This window comes from Malurus melanocephalus, unplaced genomic scaffold (assembly GCF_030028575.1).
Source record: "Malurus melanocephalus ecotype Western Australia unplaced genomic scaffold, MMel_1.1 scaffold_325, whole genome shotgun sequence".
In the NCBI taxonomy this organism is placed as follows: domain Eukaryota; kingdom Metazoa; phylum Chordata; class Aves; order Passeriformes; family Maluridae; genus Malurus; species Malurus melanocephalus.
This window is the reverse complement of record NW_026623557.1, coordinates 297,671-324,869: the sequence shown is the minus strand read 5'-3', so window position 1 is coordinate 324,869 and position 27,199 is coordinate 297,671. Positions and strand designations below refer to the sequence as shown.

General features: G+C 45.1%; 2 protein-coding genes across 2 annotated transcripts; one reads left to right on the top strand and one right to left on the bottom strand.

The window, feature by feature from the left end:
• Positions 1–1,324: 1,324 nt before the first annotated feature.
• MORN3 (MORN repeat containing 3) lies at positions 1,325–16,228 on the top strand. The gene is made up of 6 exons (XM_057377788.1): positions 1,325–1,426; positions 8,865–9,020; positions 9,722–9,879; positions 11,307–11,466; positions 14,079–14,263; positions 16,066–16,228. The coding sequence occupies exons 2-6, from the start codon at positions 8,876–8,878 to the stop codon at positions 16,153–16,155; spliced, it is 738 nt and encodes a 245-aa protein (XP_057233771.1). The 5' UTR covers positions 1,325–1,426; positions 8,865–8,875; the 3' UTR covers positions 16,156–16,228.
• A 156-nt stretch (positions 16,229–16,384) lies between these two features.
• Positions 16,385–27,181, bottom strand: ORAI1 (ORAI calcium release-activated calcium modulator 1). The gene is made up of 2 exons (XM_057377789.1): positions 26,940–27,181; positions 16,385–20,000 (listed from the first exon to the last, which is right to left on the bottom strand). The coding sequence occupies exons 1-2, from the start codon at positions 27,051–27,053 to the stop codon at positions 19,434–19,436; spliced, it is 681 nt and encodes a 226-aa protein (XP_057233772.1). The 5' UTR covers positions 27,054–27,181; the 3' UTR covers positions 16,385–19,433.
• Between the last annotated feature and the right edge of the window lie 18 nt (positions 27,182–27,199).

Here is a 27,199-nt window from a genome sequence, read left to right as displayed (position 1 = left end):
CGGGACCCCTCAATCGCGGGACCCCTCAATTGCGGGATCCCCTCCGGTGTGGGATCCTCTCAGGTGCGGGATCCTCTCAGGAGAGAGATCTCCTCAAATGCGGGACCCCTCAGGTGCGGGACCCCTTAGGTGCGGAATCCTCTCAGGTGAGGGATCCCCTCAGGTGCGAGACCCCTTAGGTGCGGGGTCCCCTCAGGTGAGGGTCCCCTTCAGGCCCGGGATCCATTCCGGTTCTCGTCCCCCTCAGGCGCGGGCCCTCCTCAGGCCTCTCCTCAGGCCAGGGCTCCCCTCAGATGAGCGGTCCCCTCAGCTGCCGTCACCCGCCCTGTTCTGGTCACCTCTTGAGGATCCTGCGCCTCTCCTGAGCACCCTCATGTTGTGGCAGCACCTGAAGCGCTTCATAGTGGGACATGGAAGCATCTTCCTGCCCTTTAAGCGCGGTTCATCACACATGAGGCTGAGAGTGGAGATAAAACCCTCCATTGCACAGGGCCGGCCCCCCTCAGGGACATGGTGGCTGAGGTGACCAAGGCAGCCCAGCTCTGCAGCTACCTGGAGCTTGGCCATGGGTGTTTAACACCAGAGAAGATGACAAGAATATTCCTGATCTTTATATTTTTACAATAATAACCTGCTCAGCAGCTGGAGTGGCCAGTTACGAGCAGGGCCCGATGTTCCGGTGCAGGGTGTGAAGAGCTGTAAATGTCGGCACTGCATCCTGCAGGTTTCTTGTGAAACGGTAGAAATAGACAAAGAGAAAGAAAAAGGGAAGTGAAAGGAAGCAATTAAAAAAAAAAAATACAAGGGGGACGGGAGGAGTGAAGCCAAAATAAAAACACAAATATAATGCAGTCTTTTGAGGAGTGTATGTAGGATCCCATTTCCTTCAATTTGACATAAAACCCAAAAACACTGGGTTTTTGACACTCTTCAGTGTTCTTGCTGTCCATGGTCATTCTCTAGGTCTATATCCACACTGTTTGCCCTTTTTTCATGTTCTTTTCRTACATGTATGTGTGGACACCTGAAATGCAGTCAATGACCTTCTGCACTCAGTTTCCAGAGAAACATGCTCAGAACTTGCAGTAGTTTGGGATTTCTGCTGGTTTAAGAGCAACCAACCCCAGGGACGTTGCATTGTCCCTGCTTCTTCTCCAGTGAGGCCACAATTGTCCAGAGATCAAACACGTGTGTTGTGGCAGGTCTTTATAGTTCTGAAGTAGAATAATAAACTAACCAACATAGTAGAAATGTCACCGGTATTAGTTATGTCTGTATTAAGTTTTCCCTGCATTCTATGTAAGAGGACTTTATTTTACAGGAGGCCTGGATTTGGCATTACAGACTTTGGAAGAAGGATCACATCTCCGATTGGAGCATTAATTCTGCACTGGATACGTGCCGAAACTTTCCAGTTCAACACAAGGTTGGAATACTCCCTACCAGCAGAATTATTTTTCCTTCCCRTGTGAAAACATTCCCTCCACTTTGCAGTTCTCTGTCAGCTCAGTTTATCACAGAGCCACCCCTAAGAAGCATCTTAGGCCCAGCTATTGAGGGGAGACTGGGTGCTGACATCCTCCTGCAGAGCTGGGAGAATACAGAAAGTAAAAACGCTTCACCATTTGTAGSATTGTGYCAGTCTTAACATTCAGGAAAAGGTRCTTCTAGAAGACACCATAAATTGTCAATAACCCTTGAAAGTATTCCTGTTCTGTAAGCCTCAGAAGAGTAGAAGAAAACTGTTAATACCAGTCACGAATATTTGCCCTGGGCTGTAATTCTGCAGGCTGATGACATTTTGTTAGGGCTGTGCTTGGTGTTTCTCATACAAAGACAGGAAATGTGCATTTCCCACTCAGTGCTATGCTGATCCCAGAGCTCTCCCAGAACACCAAAGGATCACCAGACATTTATCCCAGCCTCTCCCACCTCTCCCCTACTCTTCCTGACAAAGAATTATTCTATGCATGTTGTGGCTGTGCATAATGATTACCTCAAAAGATTTCTTTCAACATTTTAAGTAAGCCGTGCTAATTAATATTCATTCGAGAGATCTGCATTTTCTTTCAAACAGAAAACCACAAAAACATTCAATTGAGCACAAGCAATGTGAGTGTAGCTGGCCTTACTGCTGGTTCTGCATTATTTAATGTTGCACGATTACGAAATACTTCAGAATTACCTGTAATCTCTCTCTGCCTCCTGGGAGACTGTAGCTGTTTGTATAATCTCATTATTTCAATCACTGCTTTGTGAATGAAACCAAAGCAAGGTGAGAGAGCAGTGATCCCCACAGCCCTGAATGAGGAGCAGGGCTCTGTGCAGCTCATGCCTGGGACTCCCACACCTCGCCTGTCTTTTGTGGCAACACATGAGGAATAGTGCCTTTCCTCCGAATTTCAGTACCTTATGATCATTTTTCTAGGTATCGTGCGAGTTTTARTGGGTGTTTTCTGCTGCCAAAGATATCTAAGGCCACTGCACAGCAAATCTACAAACATGAAAACTCTGGTTTGTCTTTACCTTAATTAATCCCCAAGTCACCAACCTTTCGCTGCCAGAAAACATATCTCAGAAATTAATTTAATAAATCAAGTTAAGGATCACAGCAAAATTGATTGTTCTCTTGGTGTTAGATTTTGTTTGAGTACCTATAATGATATCTATGTACAATCACATGTGAGCTCCTTTCTTTCACCCTCAAGACTATTTCTGAATGCAAATTCCATTCATTCTTTCCTCTTAAGATAATTGATGCTATTTCCTTTGATGYTTTTCCCCTGTCCTAGATATACAGATTCTTTCCAGCTCAGCAAACGGGAAAGGACAAAATATAGATGTAGATGAGTCTCTATTCTAGCATCAGGTGACAATAAGCCATGATAAATAAAATACTTGGCACATGTTTCAGCTGGAGATTGATACTGCTGATTCATCTTGTATTCATCTGGATTTATCCTTCAGTTAAGGAATAAATGAAGGACTTGATGTGAGGCATTAGCTCAAGTATGGCCAAATTTATCTGCCTCCAGCAATATTAAGAGTCTTGCAAAGCACTCCACAGTTGCAGTAAATAATTGTCAGCTTTGGGTGACTTCAGTAATTAACATCATAACTTTAAACCTCAACCTTGCTGCAGGTAGTTAAGTGGAGACCATGAGCTGTAAATCTGCAGCAACAGGAACTCCTGGGGAGAGGGTATCTGGTGTCAGCTTCCAGGACTTCAACCTTTCACTTTACATGACTATCAAAGTGCCTGAACATTCCAGATAACCCAGGGGTTTTACTTTAGGCTGTTTTGATGTAAAACCAACATGGTTTTTATCTTGAAGAGCTACTCCCAGAAAAAAGGAGGGAAGAATTTTAAATGCTTTCTCACAAGGTTGCCTCTTAAGTCAGAGTCAATCAGGTGAAGTTTACACCTCAAACCTTTGACTTCAATCCCTCCTAAATCCTGCTAATAACAATTCTTTAGAGGAGAATGGTGGGGAAGCTCCTTCAGCTCATCCGGCTACAYCCGGCACAGGCTTGGTTGGAGTCCAAGACCCTCCCACCTCTTCCCCTGGCTTTTCTTTTGAATATARCAGTAATAAAACACACATCTGAGCATCCCACTTCCACAGTATGTTGTTGTCACACTCTTCACCTTTAAAGAATTCCAACATATGTTTCCCTAAATGCTTTTTCTCTATTTATTCTACGAAGTTCCCAGAATAAATTTAATTTATTGATTCTGACAGTTTTCAGTTGGTTTGGACATTTCACTTGTGTGATTCCCCAAGCGTAGTGAGAGCAAACTCAGCTTGGAGCAGCTGTCTCCTTTCAGTGCGAAAATGATCCGTTTCAGATGTGGAATACTAAGGGCCTTTGGCTATATTTAATTTTCTTTTTTTTTAATCCTGCTCTTAAAAGTGAAAAAAAATCAAAATGCATAATATGGCACAGGACCTTACTGCAGAAAAGTGTATTTCTGGGCACGTTTCCCTGCACAAACTCCCACTTCTTGGTTTGCTCTTCAGTGTRTGCAGCCTGGAAGCAGAGTTCATTGCAGTGAGCTGTGTTGGCAGAATAATGGGCTGAGTTACAGCATAATTTACACGGACAGATTTGAAAGCTTCCTTTCAGTCTTAATAAATGTAAGGTTTAATCAACTGCCAGACAACTAAAGCAGCAACCGTACCAACAGCAGCAGAACTGAAGCGCTGTCACTGCCTGGTAAAGAGGGCTTTGCTTGTGCTCCTTGGTGTCAGTGGCCAATTCCTGTCAGAGTAAAACAAGAGCAAAAAAAAAAAACATCCAAGAAGAGTATTTGGGGCCAAATTTTTGCTAGCAAGGGTGAAACAAGGGGAATTTTGACCAGGAAAACACAAATTCTCCCATAGCAGATTGTAACTTGAATTTTTKACCCTACTTTTCATAGTGACCTCAGTGTTGTGCCTGGAAACAACTGCTCTTGGGAGAGGAAAAGTTTGGTTAGCACATTTCTGGGTGAGCTTGGGTTTGTATCTCACCCTTTGACTGAATCATATATTCCAGATATATGACACCCTACCTACTAAGGGGGGTTCCTTCTCTCATAATGGAATGACATTTTCTGAGCAAAAATTCAGTTGAGTGAGTCAAAAGAACTTTCTGATAAATCTTCAAATATCACCACCTTCTYTTCAAGCTGGTCTAATTGTGTCTTTTTTTTCTTTTTGTAAGAAGAATATGCTTACATTTTCCCACTCTGTACCCTTGTAATACAAAAAGGTACAGAATTATATGATCAAGTGACAAAATAATTAGGTATGATTCAGATGTTTATACCTGSGTTAAGAAAACTGTAGATGGGGATCACACACAGCATCTTTCCAGATAAATGTCTCATGAATTTCTTTATTTCCTCCCCAATCYCCTGTCCCCACTCCAGCCCTTACAACTGGCCACAGTAAAACACAGGAATGATTGTCTTCAGTAATTCTTAGCCTGTGCCCCAAACCAGAAGAAATTAACATGAATGACTGCGAATAAATCCTTCCTGAATATCTTCATCTCATTTTTAATAGCAGGAAGCATTTTCTCCTGTATAAGTATTTCCTAACTTGGTCAGCTTCCATGATTTTCTCTCAGGTTTTTTTTCCTGCTTAGAAAAATCTCTAAGTTCCCCCTCTCCCACATCTCTGTAAATGCTTGCTAGCCGCTGCCATCTTCCCAATTCATCTAATCTAGCACAAGAAATTCCATTTTTGTATTTTCCCTTGGTACAGATGTCCCTCCATCATTTCCACACCAGCTCACATGCTGGCTGTAGAGCACCTCTTCCCTCCCTCAATTTCATCTTCCTTCACAATCCCCAGGCAGTGTCGTTGTCTCTCTTGGCTCCATGGCCCTCACACATGTCGTGGAAAATGAAATATTTGCCTTTAGTCACACTCACACTTGGAATAAATCAATTCTCCATCCTATCCAAGCATGGACACAGCATTTAAGCCACCTTCAGTGCCACAGATTTTGAAGATGGCAAAGGAACACCCATCAGGAAAGACCAGGCTGTATCTCACTTTTGCAGAGGCAGCTGCTTTKTTTCGTCACAAGAATTTGATTTTTTTCCATACAGCATTTTTACMATACAGCCTTCAGAGTTGTACACAAAAAAAATGTGGTAGAAGGAAGAAAATCAAATGCATTTAGCTCATGGGAGTCACAGGAGARTTTTGGTTTGATACTAGAAATGTGCACAGTCAATTACCCATYAGGTAAGATGATTACAGACACCCACAAGGCCATAGTGGCAATCCCTGCTCACCATGTCTGTGGAAGAAATGTAATGGATGAGGGAATTAGTGTCAGGTTTATTCAGATTTCTCCTTTAAGACCGCTGATGTGCATTTTCAGGGGCTTTCTCCTATTTCTCTTGACATTTGCAAGGCTGATTTATTTGTTACTCATTGGTGCTGTAATCAGTGCTTTCATTTCCAGCCTTCTGCTTCTGGGCGTATGGAAAACCAAGCAGAGGTGAAACACTCGCTGCTTATTAGCACTTTATATTTTGCTGGAAAATCCCGARCTCAGGGCACGTAGCTCCGCAGCGCGGTGTGTGCTCGGTGGCTGYGGCTCCATCCCTCGGGCTCAGCGCGGGGATCAGTGTGATGCCGTGTCCCGGCACATCCCTCTCTGCCCGGGGCCGCTCCCGAGGCCCTTAGCGCTGGAGTTTGGCACGTTGCTGTGGCGACCCCGCCGCCGCYGCCGGCAGCACCCAGCGGCCACCAGCACAGGTCGGTGTCCGCGGTTTGGACCCCGGCATTGGGGCGGCAGCAGAGCGGCGGCCAAACTCCAGGGTGCTTTGAAAACCGAGCTCGTGGGCTTTCCCTGTCGTCCGCTCCCACCGCTGCCCCGRTGCCCGGCTCCCGCTGGAATGCTCCGGCTCCCTGAGCATTCCGCTCGGAGTCAGCGCCCTGGGGGCAAGGAGGGGATGGGGGCGACTCCGCTGCGCCGGTGGGTGCTGGCAAAGGGACCCCGGTGCAGGGCAGTACCGTGGTGCTGGGTCACTGCAACGGGCTGAGCTCAGCCRGGGCATCCTCGGGGCCGGGTGACGGTCAGGCAGGGTGCACAAGGGTGCAGTGCCAGGCAGGGTGATGCCAGGGACCATCAGCAGCCGCTTCTCTGCAGCCAGCTGTGTTTGCCTCCTTGCTTTTCCTTCAGCTAAGATGCAAGATGAAAAAAAAAGTAGCTACATCGCATTGCTCTTAAGTTCCACGAGGAGCCAGGGGGGAAAAATGGGCTTCCTGTAGGCCGTGCAAACTAAGGCTGCATTTTGCCGGGGACCCGACAAAAGTGGCAGGGCAGCGTCTGGAGGAGGGCGCGGGGGTCTGTACGAGCCTCATCTCCAAACGCCGCTGCAGAGACGCACGGGAGCAGCAGCCTCTCGCCCTTGGCATCGAGAGCTGCAGCCGGAACGACTGTGCTCCGCCTGCCTCTCGCTGCCAGCCTCCCCGCGCCCTRGTAGTAGGCGGCTAAAAACATCCAGGGAAGCGAATTTCGTCTGCGTTATCASTTACGCAAACCTGGCATCGCTGACGTAAATTTAGAAGGGGATTCAGCAAATAAAGGCGGCTCCCGCCCGCCCGCATTACCCCGGGTACACTGCGCGGGCTGTGCCTCGCAGGACGTGGCGAGCAGATGGGGCTGCCCCCGCAGCTGGGAATCCTCCCTGGGGTTTGTAAATCCTCAGCTTTCAGTTGAAGAAGTGGTGGGATGTGATGGAGGGAGAGCGATGCTCCCATCTGGCAGGGGTGGTGAAGAGCCTCGTCACAGGCAGGAGCTGCTCAGAGGTCACGGCCAGTGTCAGGGTGGGTGCAGGTTGCTGTAGCTCGGCTCTTCAGCTTTCCCAGCAAGGGAAAGGCTTAAGCCAGCAATGTGTGGCACAGTGTCCTGAAAAAACCCCAGCCCTAGGCAAATATTGGCAAGATCCCTCCAGCTCTTCTCCAGGAGCAGCAGCACCCAAAAGTGAGGGAGGAACTGAGCAGTTGTAGTGTATCCTGTGCTTGCATTGCTGAAAAAAACATCTTCTGTGGTGGGCTGTGACTCCATCGTACCAAGGGACAGATCCTGTCCTTGGTGCCCTCTAATCAAAACTCATTCTGGGCGCATAACTACTTTTGTTAAGTAATGCYATCCTCCCAAATAGCTGTTGAATGACCATTTCCCACAGAGGGAAAATGGAGAACTGAGGGTGAACTCTAACAGTATTTTCTTAGTTAAAATTTTTAGCTTGTATTGCCTAGCAAGGACCTAAAGCACCTTTCTTTTCCCCTCTCCTCTCAAGGTCCATATCTTCCCCCACGCCGGGCACCCCGGCACCCGCAGCACAGGAGGAACCAGAGCTTTGCTCTGACGAGAAGGGAAAGACGCAGCAAAATCACTCAGTCCAGCGGATCAGGACAGAAGGGGGAGCCCAGGAGACAAAATCGGAGAGCATCCCACCCCGCCGGGCTCCAGCCGAGCTCTGGATCTTGACAGCATTCACAGAAACTTGCTTTTATTTTTACAGCCACCTTTTGGGTTTTGTTTGTGGTTTGCAGGAGACCCCTCTGACCTCCAAGTCTGCCAAATTCCCATTGTGCAATTTCATTGGCAATGCTCAGAAATTGCCACTGTGCCGCACTCCACCATTGTCCTCCGTGTTTATGAGGCAAAACATCTCCTTTTCCCTCCTCTTCCCCCATGCTGACCCTACACCTGATTCACCCCCATTGTGCCCATCATCCCCTGCCTGCTGTTCCTGCTTTAAACCCACATCACTGTGGAAGTCACCCCTCAAGTCAMCTCCTTGGCAGCTTGATGGTCTGGTGAGCACTTGGCCTGCCCTGGGCAAGTCCACAGCCTCCTGGGACAGGGAAATGTTGTGGTTTCAACCCCTTTTAACAAGGCACCCACAGGACTAATGTTTGTAGCACTAAAGGAGCTTGAGCTGCATTACTGCTGGGGGCATGAAGTGTCCCAGCTCTGGGTGGGCCTCAGGAACACTGGACAGCTCCCTGGCCCATTCCATTGGTTGTGCAGAGGAGGAGATGCCTTTCCTTGCGCTCCCCAAGATCTCTGGCATGTGCAGAGATCAATGCCCATCACAAACCTGACCTGCTGAGATTTATTTAACATTTCCTGATGGGCCAGGCTGTGCTGTGAGCCCATTTTCGCAGAATGCKGGTTTGTACTTCAGTATCTTTTTATCTAATTGCCTCCTGTTTTACCCCTCCAAAGCCRGGCATCAGTTACTGACTCAGGTGCATCTTAAAGCATGGCTCACAAATACTGTCCTGCCTGTACCTGCCTTAGTAATTTCTAATTTATTGCTGATAATAATTTGTTTTCTTCTCCAGATACCAACAATATGCCTGTCGTCAAGTACCCCMGGGTTAGAGACCCTCTCTTTTATGAATGGGACAGGAAAGCCCAGAAATGTGGATTAAGACACACGATTTATGCTGTAAATGGGGATCAGTATACTGGAGAATGGTTGGACAACTTGAAACATGGTAAGATAGATAATTCTGAGAAAAAGTAGCAACTTAGATGTCCTTACAAAGGATCCATGGGGCAGGGAGCAGTCAGTGGTTCTATATGCTCCTGGAAGAGCATCCATTTCATGTATGACTATATGTAAACACACGCACACACACATATATTTGATATATATAAAGCAAAAATGYAGAGACATTTCTAATAGGTAACTTGAAGAAATTTTGCATGCACTCAGGGACGATTACCCAAAATATCTCTATCACAGATGTTTAAAAATCCTTTCCAAATACAGCAAACTGCAGTTAACTCCGTGCACTGGGGTGTATTCTGGCTGTACAGTCCCTGGAGCTTTCTCAGCTCCTGACTTGGCTCCGGGAATCTTAATTTATTCCCAAGCTGTGGCAGGGACTKCAGGAGACTGAGCAGGGGAAGGAGACCCTGTCCAAACCCGGAGCAGCCGGAGCAGGACAGATTTGTTTACAAGCAGTAAACCGAGGTTTGGAAAGATTTCAGTGCATTCAGCAGAGGCCACACAGGAAGCCCCTGATCAAGATTAACGATGGTTCTGACTTGGGAAGCTAAACTGAATCCCAGACATAAGCCTGTCTTGGTGCAGGGAGTGCTGCCCTGCCTGGGATGGAGCAGGAAGGCAGCCCTGTAAACCTTTTCAATGACTGCAATGGTCTCCCTGTCATTCCTCTTGTCTGTTAAACAGGTAAAGGCACCCAGATATGGAAAAACACAGGAGCTATTTACAGCGGTGACTGGAAGTTTGGGAAGCGGGATGGTCATGGCTCGTACAGCATTCCTGACCCAGTAACCAAGGAATACAGGAGGGTCTACACAGGCATGTGGGAAAATGGCCGAAGAGGTGTAAGTGAGATTTTATGCTTGTGCCAACAGTGAGGCAGCGGGACCCAAAATATGGGGAAGAATTTGGTGTACATGTGCAAAAAGATTACTTAAAATACTGATTTTCCCAATACTGAGGCTGAATTGAATGGTGAAGGGTAAAAATCCAAGATTTTTATGGGAGTGCCATCTCCTTGCTGGAGTCATCTTACCCATCTGCTGGTTACAGGGCGACAGCCCCAAGCTCCTCCAGCTGCCACAGAGCAGTGGTTACTGCTCGGACTCACCTGCAGCTCAGCCAAGCGGGATGGGAGGTTTCACATCCCATCTCTTAATCCTCTCCACCCATCCCTKTCATTCCTCTTATCCTTGAACAAGTCAGAGGAACCTGTATTATAAGCACTSCTTCAAAATGTGCCATTTTCTGGGTGTGTTACAGCATGATATACAAATAACATGAGTTCTTTTGGAAATTAGTCTGTCACATAAATCACTGTTTTTTCTAAAAGGAACATAATGAGAAAGTCATCTGGTAGCAGTGACTGCAATGTAATGTGCAAAATCCTTGTAGGAGCATTTTTGGATCTGCCAGTGGAAATCTTGTGTTTGTGTCTGCACTTAAACTCGCCACCAACGWTTCTAATGGGTGTGTGGCTCCATGGCTCCTGTCTTTTAGAGGGAGCTTCCCTTCCTGTTCTTTAAGGTTGTATGTTGGATAATTGAGCTTTAGTGAAAGATTTATAAAGACATCCAAATATCACTAGAGTTGGATTTTCTTCTAAAAAAGTTTCTCCTTTATATCCATGCAGTTTAATAAAATTAATACTCAGAAAAGTCAGTTGTTTCCAGAACTGGTTTTATTACTTATTCAGAGAAAAAAAAAAAACAAAAAAAACCCAAAAAAAACCCACCAAGATCCTATTCCTTTGGGAAACTGTGTTAGTGATATGGAAGTATTTTTTATTAGTATCACTCCTTGGTATAGGGAGTACCTCTGGACTTCTCTTAAYGGCAAACATACACCTAAGACAAACAAGGGGTGGAATTGCCCAGCCTGGGACTGGACACTGAGCTGGAAGCGTCATCAGCATTGAAAGACATGAAATCCTCATGTTGAGAGACACATCCTTTAATGCTGCCTATTCCCAGATAAGTTTATATACTCGTAAAACTTGCTTTTAGCTAAATATTAGAAGCAATCATGCCAATAATAACACACTGAGATATAAACCCAAGGTTTTGTCAAGGGAATAAAACCATTTGCCAAAAAGAAATCCCATACTACCACATCTCATTTCCTACAGCACAGCCACGGAGCTGGGCCAACAGCAGCCATGTGTAAGATTAATAAACAAAGGAATATTGTATCAGAGTGATGTCCCAAAATTGACCACTGACCCCTTTCAATAGAGCAGCTCCTAACCAGCCATCTCTGTGCTGCTGTCCAGGGCCGCGGGGTGTTCTTCTATCCCAACGGGGAGCGCTACGAGGGCGAGTGGAGCAATGGTTTGCGGAGCGGCTGGGGAAAGATGCACTACAAGGACGGCTCCGTCTACGAGGGAGAGTGGCTGGAGGATAAGCACAACGGGCAGGGCGTGCTGCTGCTCCGTGAGTACCGACCAATCTCACCCTGCCCCCTTTAAGCTGTTTGGTGTCGTGCTGCTCTCCGGGTGTCTCGGCCATCCGCATTTCTGGATGCTACACTGCAGCCTTGCAGCAGGGCTGTGGCTGCTCCGTCTCATCCCTCCCCTCCTGGTCTGGAGCTGCTTCATCTCATCCCTCCCCTCCTGGTCTTGTCGCTGTGTCGCTCAAACCCACACACATGAAAGCTTACTTTTGCTGTGATTTACATTTAAATGACTGGGATGATTCGGGTTAGAGATAATATACTGTTGGGTCARAGAAGAGCAAGTCTCTCTTTTCAAGCCAGGCACTTTGCCCGACAGATTYTCTAGCTCTGCATAGCAGAGTCCAGTTTCCAGCACAGGAAAATAAAAGAAACAACAGAGTTTTCTTTTTGAATTCACTTCATCCCCCTCTGYCTACTTCCGACAGTGGCTCGTGTTGAGTGAACACAGGGGTTTCATTAGTACACAATCCTTTTCCATAAATAACACCAAGYACATCATGGATTGGGAATGTTATGGCCGATCTCAGCATAAATACAGAAATTTGAACTTTTTCCTCCTATTTCCCTTGGAGTTTAACACTTTTCCCCCCAAAGCCAAGAATCCCAAGAATCTCTGCAATAAAAGACATGGCACTCCAAGAACATCTGAAGAAATATAATCTCCATATTATTACTCATCTATTCTATTTTTTTTTTTGCTTGAAAGTGATCTCAAGGCCAGTAATCAGCTAAGCAAAGCAGCGGGAAGGAATGAGCATGACCTTCACTGCACACCATCTGCATGACGGTGCTCTCTCTGCTGACTGTAAAAGTGCTTTGGACTGATGGTGCATCCGGATGAAATCAGCACTCGCTTCCAGGGGGGAACCTTCCACTGATCTGCTGTGCTCCTGTCAAAGGCCCTGTTAGTTATAAACTAACARCCCCTGTGGGCTGAGCCGTGGCTGATGCACCATTTCAAAGCCCAGTTGCCTCCAACGTAGCCTGCAACTGATTGTTAGCTGGATTCCTTTTGGTTAAAATTAGCCAGAGCAATTATTTCATACCCACAAGCTTAATGCATTCAGCTCAGCTGCTGGAAGTGCGCCCACGTGCCGGCAGCTTTGCCATGTGAAAGAAAAGGAGTTCTTCAGTGGAGGTCACGATGAGCTGCAGCTCAAGATTAAATTGCTTGTAGTGGCAGCGTGCCCGGCGAGGGTGAGCTTGGCTGAGAGCACCGTGCTGATCTGCCGCCTCTGCTACATCCATTCCCTAACAGCTTTGTACCAGAGCACTTCACATCCACAGGGAGCGTGGTTGAGAGCAACACAGCCTCAGGTGTTCTGGGAGGAGAGGGGATGGGAGCAGCCGGGCACCACTGTGCAGTCAGGGTGTTTGCTGCCCCCTCCTTTTAGCCAGGGCTGTGATTTTGGTGGTTTCTCACTTGTTGGTGGCTGGAGTGCAGAAGCTGAGCTGCTCCCATGGGTGGGCAGGGCAGGCTGGTATTGCAGATAAGCACAAAACCAAATCAAAGATCAAAGTTGTAGATAATCATCACCACAGCTCCAGCCTGTAAACCAGGCCCTGCCTGAGCAGCACAGCAGCCACATTCTCCAGAAGCGTTTTTGGTTTTTCCCTCTTCCCTTACAGCGTCCTGGCAGGCCCCAGCTATCTGGCTGTGGTTATTTCAGCCACTTCTTGTGATGAAGAATGGCAGAGTTCAGCTGAGAGTCAAAGGTATTTCCACCAACATTTTCAGAAATCCCCAAGGTTTTGGGCTTAGAAACACCATGTAGGAAAAGGGGTGAACAGAGAACTCTCCTAGGGACAGGATGGTGGCTGGATTTATCTCAGCCCCAGCGTCACCATGGGTAAGATGCCCCTTCTCAACCAGCATCCATGGATGAGGCTGCTCTCTTCTTGCAACTCTGATTTCCYTGTTAGTGATGGATGGGTGGATTCCTGGAGGGCAGCAGAGAGCCCAAAAAAAGCCTCTCTCAACTTGCAGAAAAATGCCAAGAGAAGCAGTACAGCTAGAAAAAACAGCCTGTAACTGACTGCCTGAACCATTCAGATTCTCACAACAATTCTCACCTCGTAATTCATTGAGGAAAAACTTAACTAAAAGTATTCTCTGAAATCAAGATTATTTTGACTGGACAGCAATCACTACTCTGGTCCTTGCCCAGACAAACAAACCTCTTCAAGCCAGAGATCCTGTGWGATTTGTTGCAGTGACAAATCTGAAACATGTGTCCTGTAATGTTTCATGTTGTGAAGACTGACTCAGTGACCAGTTCCTTATCCTGAACACACTCGCTCCTCATGTCAGCAAAAAACRAGTACCACTGTGAGAACAAGGCAGGTGAGCACAATCCTGGTTCCAAGTGAGCATGTGTGGGCTCCTTCTGCAGCATTTTCTCCCTCTGTGGCACAGCAAATGGAGCACTGCAAAATCAAAATGACACACGGTGCCACAGCCACCTTGAAATTACTAAGAACCAAATATATGATCCATTCCTGTGCTGGTTTGCTCTGTTGAGTGATTTCATTTGCAACCCCTTAATGAAATGGTGCAAATTTCAAGGTCAGTTCATGTATTTAATTGCAGCAAATGAAAATCGGTATGAAGGAGGTTGGAAAGATGGAAAGAAGCATGGCCCAGGGAAATTCTTCTATCTGGATAAGGGCCAGCTGTTAGAAGGTGTCTGGGTAGCAGATATACCAAAGTGTGGAGTTCTGATTGACATTGACAGAGACAACGCTCCAGCCCCTCCTCAGTTTCCACTCCCAGAGGTAATTACTTGAAAATTTTGGTGTTTGCATTCATCAGTGCTCAGGTCAGCTCTCCAGCTGGCATTTCACTCCTCAAGAGATTTCCCCCACTGGGTTTCCCATGCACAGGGTGTGTGCTCAGTCTTTTGGCCAGCAGTGTCCTAAATGGTCCCATAGGGACAAAGAGCTCATCCAGCCCCTGCTGGAGCCTCCCAAACGCCTACATCTGAAAAAATGCACTTCTCATGCACCAGAACTGCTCAGAGACCCGATGCAGCACAAAGGAAACAGGGACAATAGAGGCAAAGACAATAGTGGGATTTGCGTCACACCCAAATGATTTCACCAAGCCCAAGTGCTGAGGCTGAGCAGACCCTGCAGGAACCCGAGCAGCTGCAGGGCCAACAGCAGCTCTCTCCTCCAAGTCAGGGCTCAGCATGTCCAGCAGCCCTGTTGGGCAAAGGGGTGGGTGCAGCTTCCCACCTGGGCTCAAAGTGGGCACACGGTGTCCTAGAGCCAACATCCTCTGCTAATGTTTTCCCTTGACTGACACACTGCAGAGGAAGAGCCAGGCCTATCCCCATACCAAAGACTTGGTGGACACAAAGACACCCCAGGCCATGAGTTTGGAAGTCACTGGCTCCTTGCACATCACTTGGTGAAGGACCTGGGGGACAGGAAAACCTGTCCTCAGCTCCATGCTCTTGGGAGACAGGAAATGGGAAACAGCAGTGAACAGATGTGACTTCAAGTGAGAGCTGGCCGTAAGAGTCTCAGCTTGAACACCCATGGTCTGCAAACTGCAAACATGAAACACAGAGGCATCAGCTTCCCAGGGAAGGTCAGTGCAGGATGGGGTGGGGAAGCTCCCCTTCACACAGAGCCAAGCAGAACCACCACAGACACCCCTTTGCTCCAGGAACACAGGGAACAGCACAGCCCCGTGGCAGGTAATGCCACACCCCTTCCTCTGGCCCAGGGATAGATCCAGGCACGTGCAGCCTTCCAAAGCTCACAGCTGTCACATCTTCATTACTCCTATTTTTTCAAATCTGGTTTCTGTAGCTAGAGGCCCCTTGAGCAGACAGTTTTGACAAGCCAGGTAATCCTGTAAGTACTAGGCACACCCTTGGCAGTGCAGAATAATAAACCCCAAATACCCACCAGGGAAAAACAATCTTTATTTTGCAAAAAGTGTGAAAGGAGCAGCACTTCTGTAGCTAAAAATATTTACCTAATGTGGTTTGTCAAAGGTCACTGAGAAGAACCTCAACAACCCAACAGCCTGGGATGAACTGCCAGTACACTAAGGCAGGATGTGCAATTCTGGCTGTTTATTTAACTCCCTGAAGACCAAGAGATGACCCAATTCTCTTCTGCTCTAGAAGCAAAAAGAAAGTATCAACTTTCACTGCTGTTATTGTGCTTTCAATAGGCTGAGATCTGTTGATCTCAGAATATGTTGGAAGTAACAAAGGAGAAAATCTGAATTCAGATTTTCATAAACTTTTGTCACCAGCACACCCCCCTTTATTAAAATTATAGGTAAGACCCATCAGTCTACAAATCAAAGCCAGTTTTGTCCAAGAGTGTGTTTTGTTAAAGTCACTCAGAGCTGTTTCAAGGACATGAAGTAATGTTCAACTCAGTAATAAAATTATGAGTGTACTTGTTTCTGAAACAATAATTGAAAGTGTGCAACATGAGCTAAAGTCCTGATATGTGGGAGACTCTCCAATAATGGTCACGTAATGAAGATCTATAAAACCTTAAGCTTCTTCAATTACACTTCATAACTGATTTGTATTTTTTTTTTTATTTAGATTGAACTACATGATCCAGCTGGTGTTATAGCAAAGGCCCGGGCAATGTTTGATGACAGCCATAATGAAGAACCAGATGCTGAAGAATAACAAAAAAAAAAAAAAAAAAAAAAAAAAAAAAAAAAAAAAAAAAAAAAAAAAAAAAAAAAAAGATTTAAGAACACGATGCTGGGTAATTTATTCCTTTGAGTCTTCGAGTCTCAAATCCACACCGGGGTTATTGTGTTGTGGTCTACCTCCCCCTTCCCTCAAGGCTGTTCAGGTTCACTTCGTTTTGAAGATGCCTTTTTTCAGCAGTCTCCTCCCACCCCCATTATTCTGGAAAAGAAAGGAAAAAAATTAAGGGGAAAAAAAATCCCAAAAGACAAGCACCAAAATGCACGAAGACAAGCAGAGTGACTCTTKGCTCAGCTCCTCTGACTTGTTTCTCCTGCAAAGAAACCACACTCCTSTTGGTTTCAAGTCCTTTGCTTTAGATAAGAAGGATTTCCAGTATGTGCTTTAAAAGCATATAGAAAAACACAATCCAATAATTGTCACCCCCACCCCTCCAATTTAGCCCAATAATACCTGTACCCAATATGGCTTTTGAAGTTACAACAGATCATGTTTCAATTAATAAGTACATTTTAGGCCCCTAGATAACAAATAATCAGCAACAATTGAGTATATTTTATTTCACGAAGTATTTTATACCCAAGTAAGTGATATACAATAACCAATGTTTAAAATGATTGAGGTAAATGCCTAACACCGTTAGTATAAATAAGGGATAAAAAAATTTTAAGTGCACTCAATGTTTAGATCCATGTGTTCGTGTCTGGTTACTGCCTTGGTACACAGTGACAAAGATACCCAAGGTGTAACTTCYATGACCATTTCCACAGGTGGAAAATGAGAAAAACATACTTGATATCATGGCTTAAAGTGCAGAAAATAGTCAGAAAATTAGCTGTAATAACAGCGCCATTAGCTCAGAGCCTACCAGCTTGAGAAAACTAAAAATAACTATGTCCCACTAGCTTCTAATTCTGTGTCTCTTAAACAACAAGAAAACCTCACAATTCTCAGTCACTTTGTAAAAKACCCACAAATCAAAGAGAAATTCAGCTACTTATCCAGGACAGYAAAGAATTTTACAAAATAAACTTGGAAATTTGATTTTCTGGACATCCATTCAGAACCATGTAACTTTTAAATACAAAATTTACAGACAGAAGTAAAATTTTTACACCTGACCACACCCTTTCAATCACTTGCTCTAGTGTGAATACAGTCAGGTTTTCTTCCTTCAGCAGGGGATTTTAGGGGCCTGTTTCCCCAAGACAGAACCAGCATTCCAGTAAAGGATGGGAAAATATATTTTGTGCCAACTGCCAAGATTTTGTTTTGGAATGCTGCTTCCTTATTGCCTTTAGTAAAGCAATCCTTCAGTGACCCATGAACAAGAGCACCTGTGAGCCTGTACAATCCTCACCATCAGATTTACATCAGGAATAGAATATATTTGAAGCATAACATCATGGCAGAGCTGAGAAAATCCAGTTTGGCCTTTGTATGCCAGGACTTGTGAAAACACCAAGAGGAAAGCTGTTTGCTGCTTGTGAACCATGACTGCTGCTGAAAAAAAGAAACCAAAACAACAGCCCAGCAGGTATTTTTTTCATACTTATGTTTTTAGAATACAAAGGCACCATGGGTGACCTTGTCAGCACTTTGCACTGCAGTGCTGCTGACAGGAGAGATCAGTCCCATCTGCTTCAGCAGTAACCACGCTCTGCACCTGAACTCCACAGGCACTTCCTACAGTTTGCAAGTACGTTGGGATAACCTGAGATGGAGGTTGGTGTGAGAGACCACATTCAGGCCAGGCTATCAGGCACAGCTCCACTGTAGTGTCACAGTCCCTCCTGTCTCATGGCAAAATCCCAGGTTTCTAGTCCACAGTGATAGCTATGACAGGGATRTTAAGTTTTTTCCCTTTGGCTTGAAATTTGTCACATGAGTTTGTGTTCAAAAAACAGCTTTTACCCATTAAAGCCCAAAGCTACTCTSTAAAAGAACTGTATTCCAAAAAATTAAACTCCTAGGCATAGCCAGAATTACTGAAGCAGCTCAGGACAACTGCTGGAATCTTTCTTGGACAAAACTCTTATCTAGGAGACAAAATGGTAGTTTTTGCCTAGAGAGGAAATGAACAACACAGTAGCCTTGCTGTCACACGTGTCTGAAAGAAAGCAGCAATATTAATTACAATAACCTACTCTCAAAAATAAATATACATCAAGAAAAGTTGTCTTCCAGATCCTTTGGAAGCAAAAAATGTATAATGAGTTATTAAATACAACACTTCAGCAAGAAGAACACTTTTCTAAACAAGGAAGACCAAGGCATAGCTAATTACTTGGGAATCCAACACAGAGAAAGCACCTTTTGCTGCTTGTATCTGAGGATTTATTAAAAATATATTTTTAATATAAAAGTATAAAATAATTAGTACTTTGGCTTGGAAAAAAAAAACCAGCAGTGGTTCAGATTTTCAAGCAAAAATAATTATCCAGTGATAATTTCCATCTAGTTCCTTCTTTTTTAAAAAAAATTCTTAAATGAGAAACAGGCAAATCTATCTCTCCAGATAGTATGTGCCAGCTCATGAGAACTTTAAAACAGTTATTGCTTTTATTTTCTTCCACAGAAGAGTAGAGTCGAGCCTCATTCCTACTCAAGTGGCCACACCACATTGCAGTAAGTCTAGTCCTGGGTGTTTAGCAAGTTACAAAATGTGTAAGTGCCATAGGATAAAGGCACTGGAGAAATCAGTAAAGTAATAATTACTTGGCAGCAAAACATACTGGGGAAAGTGGTGGGAAAGCTTTCACTCCTACCATCTGTCAGGCTTTCCAGGGAGAGCAGCGCTAGCACTGAAACCAAGCGCTAATTGCTGCATGTCCCAAGTAATTTGTATCATGCCATGCAATATGGATAGGACAAGCAGTATCTTCTAGTAAATGCCAACATCAGATAAACAGAGAAAAAAAAAAAACAACTTCTCTATCCATTCCTAACAAATACCCAAATGTACAATGTTATTTTCCACATATTTATACAGCCACCATTCAGCATTAACGAGAAACATGCGAGACAGTGTTCACAGGAGGAGGGCTGCACATGCAGTGCAATCACACCCCACCATCCATTCCTTCAGATAGCAAAACTTGTAGGAAAGGAACATTTTTTTCCTTCTCTAAAGGGTTAGAACAGTATTTATAATTTTTCTTTAAATGGTAATCAGCAGTTCGACCAGTTCATCCACAGGGAGCCACCGTAAGGCAGAAGCAGAATAGTGGGTTTATTTCCTAAGCAAATGTTTATGCAAAATTGGTGACAGCTGAGGTGACYGTATCACCTCTGTGATCCAGCTGATCCTGGAGCCGTGCAAATTCAGCAAGTTCATTGAGTTCCTGAAATTGCCTGTCTGTTTTATGGCTCACCAGTGACCGGTAGAAGTGGACTGCAAACACAATGAAAATCAATCCAAAGGGCACCATAATGGATGTCGATGCAATGGCTGCTGCCTGTCCTGATGTGATGGTAGAACTGTTGCTCTGAGGGGTGTTGTCAGTTTTCTTCTTTAAAGGAAGGAACTTCACCCAACACAGTAACACCACCTCTGCAAGAAAGAGCAAAGTCCCAATGACAGTGGAAAATGCCCACGCGAGCTCAATGTGCCGGTGCATGCGCTCGTGAGGAGATTCCTTGACGGAGTTGAGGTTATGCACGTTGCTAACAGCCTCTATGTTTGGAAGAATGCAGGTACTTATCATGAGTGCAAAAAGGTGAACTGCAACAAGCACAGTAGTGCAGGCACTGAAGGCTATCAAGAGCCCCTGAGGGTAGTCATGTTCTGCATCGAGCTGAACTTCCACCATAGCCACCTGAAAAGAAAGGGAGAGAGAGATGCAGTTACCTACATCACACATTATTGGACTGCAGGCTATTTAGAGTTTAAACCATGTTTCTGGAATATCATCCACTCTAACCAAAACAAATTTGCATTTATATTTCATGTCAATCTGCACCCTCTTCATTAGGCCCAAATTTAGGTCTGAGCTATCAAGTAAAGGCCACTTACTTTGCAGAGCAAACCCTCAGTAAGCAGAAAAGTGAGTGCAGCACAACCACCTTGCCACCTCCAGCTCATCCCAACAAAAGAGCTGAATAGCATACCGGGACTCTTCCTCAAAGGAACTCATTAAACTGACAAAATATGGGTAAAATGCAGAGAAAAAACACCTGACAATTTCTGCAATCTGAAATACAAGCACATCAACCTGATAGGAAGAAAAATTCATGGGTAATATGGATGCAATGAGGCATGGAAACTAGGGCTTAAAGGCAGCTGCAAAAGCAGCAAGAATACTCAAACCTCACTATTTTGCAAGAGCTGAGCCAAGCTTACTCAGTCCTGGATCCCATCTTCTTATGCATGTTCCAGGACACCAGAATCTTAATCACTAATGCACCCAATATATTAAGGCAACCAAGGGTTTTTGCTCAGACRTGTTTCAACAGGCATTCGAGGCCATTTGCCAACTTTTTAATTCCTTTATTGAAAGCTTTTATTGTCATAAGCCTAACYACTCAGCCAAMTAGCAAGCAGTTTCCAAGTGTTACAAGAAACTCAACAAGAAATTATATTAATGCATATACAGTCCTTGCTCAAGGATTTAAAAATACCATTTTTCAGCWGTGGAAAACTTCACATTTGAGAGGATAAACATTTGCTTGTCAGGTTTCTCTTCTGCAGGATTGCTTGTTAAGTCCCAATATACTCGTGGGATGTTGGGCTTCCTGTGTTTTTCACAGAACAATTGCAATCCTTCACCASTGAGGATTAATTTTCATACTTAAAGATTTTTCTTGTAAGTCTTCTGCTGTGCTTAGACTCAAAGCCATCCAGCATGGCAAGACACTTTAATCCTTTATCCTAGTACTTACTATGATAACATAAACACAACACTAAAGAGCTACATAAGATGAAGACTTTATTTGCTCTTAAGAAGTGATGTATTTAGTTTGCCAAACATTGAAGACATTTTATATTTCCATTAATCAACACTTCCATACTAATGATAGCAAGCATCTGATTTTGAACTCCTTGTGTTCATGTCTGGCAGAGTAACACAAGCTTGACCCATAAGTGAAAAATCAGTCCATGTTTTGTGTCTCCTCAAACTCTCAGCTAAGTTAATTTGGGAACTCTTTCAGTGTAAACTAGCAGAAAAGCTGCCAGTTCTTTTCAACTCTTACGTGTACTTCCTGGGCCAAGCTTGAGCCAGGCACCTAAAACAAAAAGCTTCATTTTTCACCACGAGGGCCTGTCCCTGTTTTCTAACAGCGATGCAAAATGTCAGAACTTCTTCCCTCCTTTGCTCATGTTGCAATTTCAAAATTAACAGATCACAAGTGCTCTTGTAAAGTAATACYTGCAAGAACAGGGCCCTGGTGAGGTCATCTGATATGATCCAAATTCATACAGAGCCTGAACTCACAGGTAAATGCTGATGTTCCTGGCAGGATATGTTCCTGCTCAGGGCAGGAACTGTCGTCAATGGGTGCACACTTTCCAATACAACACATTTAGCACCTTCTCATTCACCACTTTCAAAGCTTCTCTGAACATTTGCTGCATGATTTCACCGTGCAGCTGCCATGCTGCAAGGGCCCTGCCTTGCTGCGTCATCACAGCATAACATGGGCTGGAAGACACCTCAAGAGGTCATCTGGGCTAATCCCTGGTTCAAAGAAGAGCTAACTTTAACTTCAGATCATCCCACAGATATGACTGACAGATTTACTACGGCTCTTGACTAAGCTGTACATCTGAAGCACAGCTTCTTGACAAAACTAAARGACTCCTGACATTAGGACACAGACTGAAGTTCTCATAAGCCTTGAAATGGTGGGCATTCTCACGTTTTCAGAAGACAACTGAATTTTGACCTTGTCAAGCCTTCAACACTCCTGGATTTCAGAGTCACAGCAGCCTAATTACTACCAAATTGCAAGAAATTTGACAACTTGCCCTCTATAAGAATATGCACTTCAACTTCTTTTAAAGTTCAATATCCTCAYCAACTTCATTTGACTTATGTATTCATAATACTCCCATGTCTTRTTAGACCAGAGGGGCTCAAATAAAGCCCCTATTTTTAAATTAAAATCACAGGCTTACATCTCTTTCAGAATCAGTAGACAGTGCCATAAAGAAMAGGAAATAAAGTCTCAAGTAAACCTGTATTATCTATGAGCTATTATTTATAATTTCTCTCMTCCCCTTCCCCACAAAGACGCCTCTGAGCTCAGGCTGGCGGGAATATAAYCCTGTACTGGGACTGCATTTTATACAGTCAAACACTTCAGGAATGGCTTAAAAGAAAGCTGTGTTGATCAAATATCACRACTAGCACTTTCTGAGGATCCATCCATCATTCATTGTCTACGGGTGGGACCACAGAGGAAACTCAATAATGAGCTGAGTGTCACAGCATCACTGGGAATCAGCTCCTCTGGCTGGCTCCCCGTTTTCCTGACAGTACTATTCACTCCAGAGACAGAGGCGCAGAGCCAGGCTCTCACAGACTGTCTGCACCATTCATAAAGAGTTATAAACAACTCATAAAGACACTCTGTATGAGCCAGAATAACTCACCGGAAATTAAAAACAGATAAGTCAAAACAATGACCTTGTTTACTGGTTTCATACAGAAGAGAAACTAAGCATCATTATCCATCAGTCCAGGATCTTGACTCTGCAGATTATTGTATGCTGMAGAATGGCAAAACACATTAATATTTGCTGATGCTGAAACTGGAATACAAATACAGGATTTCRTTTCATTTTGCTAGCAAGCATGAAAAGGCAATACCTGTGTGAGTGGAGCAAATGCATCTTGTAGTACGTCTACACAGTGTAATTTAGAGCAAATCTACTCAGTAAGTACAAGCTCAGATCATCCAGAGGCTCAGTATCCCCTTCACATCCTCCAAACTACAGCAGCCACTCACAGCTGCTCCAAGAAGAACACAAAGAGCCCCAAATACTCTACACCGCCTGCCTTGCTCATCTATAACTGAGACAGGGACATTCAAAGGARGCACAAAACTTTCCTTTTGTGACTGGAATAGAAGAAACTTTTTGCATGGGGGAAGATTCTCCAGCAGAGCTCTACCCTGTAAGTGCAATAGCATTACAGAAGGCTAAGTGGAAGCAGAAGCCACAAAACAAAGCCTGCAACTCTTTCTGCAGATTACAAAATGGCACTGGTTCATGTCATTCTACCAGCAACCCAGTTTAAAAACTTTTGTGGAGACCATTTTAGTATTTACAACAGCCAAGTGGCCTTTACTAGACAAGGACCGTGCTTTCTTGTGCACCTGTACAGCTCTGACACCAGCAGCCTCAYATCCTACCTAACCTTACCTTAGCACCAACTGCTATTATGGAAATCAGTTCCATAAATATTTATCACTGCAGAACATGACTGAAGCTGTCTTCAGAASACCATACTGGCCATATTTCAAAGGCAAGAATTGACAGTTCTTTGATGATACTCAGTATTTGAAGCATGTATATCCCCATCCAGGCAAAGCCAAGCCAGCTTGGAGGACTAGAGGTATTTAAAAGAAAACTGCTGCCTGGTAAATATTATCCTCTGAATCCTACTTCTACAGAAGCCAACCACAGCGTATAATTCCGACCCCAAGTTCTGTTATTTTCACAAAGCTCTAAATTGGTAGCAGGAGGAGATGTTTTCTGGTTTTATGACCACTGGCATTTAACAATTTTCCGATGGTTTTTGACTCCTATATCGTGACATTTGTCATACAACTGTGTGATGCATCCCTGGTGAGAAAATGATGCCAACAAGTCAGAATAATTATTCAAACAAAAATAACCTGCTAGCACCTGTTTACTCCAGAGTTTTTGACTCTGCTGCTGTAAGTGTGGATGAGCTGATGCTTGCATGTTGGATACAATCTGCAAACTATTTCCCACATTCAAATAAACTGGATTAAGAAATAAAAACTGATAAATCCAGGCATAAGAAGAAAGATCATACAACAATATCTGGGCTATAATACAGAARTGAYAAATACGTGATGCYCCCACCATTATACARAARRAATCCYCCATTTTTTCATGGACTACACATAYCCTACAATTTACTATTTCTTTCTTTAACAATTTGGGGGATTRATATTACTCGCCAGTCCTGTAAATTGGAAAATTAAACTAAATGAKATTATAAGCTTCATGGATTTTCCCTCAGACATATGGCACTGGATGATAGCATCCATGGAAACCTGAGCTAAGGAAATGCTCAGGTTTATGGGCAGGAGCTCAGCTCTCACATCAGTTGCCATCACSGGCCCCTGCAACTGTTTCTGAAGCTCACACACGGTGGCAAATCCTTATGTGGAGCTCTGAAACAAAAGTAATTGTAAAACAGGTTTTTAATCTTCTCTGAAGAAACGTAACACTTCAGGGTTTGAAACCTGGCTGACCCAAGCAATCCCTTGCCTTTGGCATGCCTCGTTCCACCAGGGTATACATAACCAATCGCGAGAAAATAAACTTTGCAAAATGGCTTCAGTTAGACACAAAAACAGGAACAGTTAGGTGGGTATAAACTTAGCTTTTACTCGAGTTTAAACTTAGCTTTTACTCGAAGATGCAAGCACTGTCTAATCAAAGAGCAAGGATCAATGGGGCTGGCATGGAAACCAGCACAATTCCCATCAATTCACCGGGCAGTCCTGGATATGTCACTTAAGTTCTTTCTTCCCTTCCTGATAAGGAAGAGAGGAACAATGACCCTTTCATTGCTGTTGTCAGCTTTGATCCAAGACTAGATTGTACTTTAGCTGCATTTTGTTCGAGTATCAGGTGCCAAAGAACTGCAGTCAGTAAACAAGGCACAGGCAGCACAGCCCAGCTTTTCAAGGCACAGGGACAATTCCAAAAGATAAGCAAAGTTTTTAAAAGAAATCCAAAAATATTCGAAAGTTAACTCAGCTCTTTTGGAACTAGATTAGGAAGTCTTGGCTAGAGGACTAGGACTGTCAGCACAAAACCAGAGACTGAGCGTAGACTTCCACACGGCCCTTATTAAAGGAAGAAAAAAAGTGGATTTTTTTAAGGCGGAACTTTGGAAAAACTAAAATAAGAATGTTCACATATAACATTCCTGGCAGTTAAGAGATTTTGTTAACTGGAACAATTTTTTCCTGAAATACCCTAAGCCACAGGCTGAAACACAGCAGTTTTCAACAGCAGGAGACTGAACCCCTGGAATTCTAAAGAATTAAGAAATAAGCAGAAGCCTCACCTCACACATCCAAGGATTTTGTATCCACATACCACAGAGAAAAGCCAAGGAATTCAAGACATTAAGTATGACCTTAAAATAACAGCATTTACATTAACTGAAATGCAACCTCCCTTAGAAGAAAACTTTTAAAAACCAACAAACTACATTTTTTCCCCACGTTCTCTCTCCATGTAAAAGCCTGATTTAAGCAGCCACAAACTGCTCTGAGACGGGAGAGCGGGTGTTCAACAAGGAAAACTCATTATCAGCAGCGGAGTGCGAGCTCCCTGCCGGATGCGTGTTACCCAAAGAGAAGCGACTCAAACGCATGAACACAGCCGCCTGTCAGTCAAACGAGCAGCACTCCGCCACCTCCCCAAGAGTTGTGGTCTGTTTTTAGCYATTGAAGGAGGACAGTGACATTTATTTGACCGTCAGGAAGCTGCTGTGTTTTCCAACAGCATCATTGGAACAATGGCTCTGGAAAGAGTAGATTCAACGGTTGAAAATATTCGGGTTGTTAAAAGCGGGGCAAAAAATCAAAATAAAGCAAGTCGAGAGTGAAATTCCGAATTTATAAACSGTGAAGCATTTTAAACAGCTGCATAAAGGGGCTGACGGCAGAGTTTGCAGCTTTGTATGTCAGAGGTCTCGGCAGATGAGAAAACCTGTCAGTTACTGTATTTCAAACTATACGGAGCTTTCATATGAAGCAATTCGGGCTACTGCTGTGCTTCGCATCAAACTCGAAAGCAAAACACACACAAACAAAAAACCGTTTCTAAACCACGCACAAAACTCCAAACTAAGCAACACCTAAGTTTTCATTGAAGGAAAACTAGAAAGCTCCCAACTGCAAAGGACTGATGACGGATGAGTCTGAGGGGCACCGCCAGCTTTAATCAGTTGTTTTTTCTTGATTTATCGAAAAGCAGCTCCAGCGCAACAGCTGCCCTTGCCCTGGCCGCGCAAGGCATGCGGTCTGGGAGAGAAGCGGGACGGAAACATCGCAACCCGGGCAGCGCTGTGGCGCTCCGTGCGCGGCCCCTTCGTTCCGGACACCCCGAAACACGACCCGGGGACCCCGCACTCAGCCCCCCGCGGGAGRCACCCCCGTTTCTGCGGTCCCGAGCATCCTCCGCGGGGACAATCTGWAACAATCCAACAAATCCTGCACTCTCTGGCTGAGAAAAAAGCCGAGACAGCTCTGAACTCGTGCCACGAAGCGCTCCAAAACAAACGAGCTACCGAAGCGAGCTGCCGGGAGCGCTGCCCTCGCTGCCCGGGGCGGGCCGGGCGCTCCGGGGCGGTGGCAGAGCGTCCGCCCCGCTCTCCGCCGCTCCAGGTGCCAAACGCCGGGCCCGGCTCGGCCCCTCCCGCCCCGCCGCAGCTTCCAACCGCAGGGAGACAGCGAGCTTCGGCCGGGAGATGCAGAAGCGGCGGCAGCGCTCCCGGCCCCGTGCCACCCCCCCCGCCCGCCGGGCCAGGCCGGGCGCTCACCATAGCGAAGCCGGAGAGCAGCGCGGAGGTGCGGCTGGAGGCTTTCAGCTTGGCGCGGCTCAGGTAGAGCTTCCGCCAGGACAGCGCCTGCATCGAGTGCTCGTTCAGGCTCATGGGCTCGGGGCGGAGGAGCGGAGCGGAGCGAGGCGAGGCGGAGCGGGACCGGCGGGCGGTGGCGGCTCTTTCCGGCAGAGCGGGCCCGGCCGCGCTAACACCCCATGGCGACACCGCGGCTCTGCCGGGCCGGGGCCGCGCCCGCC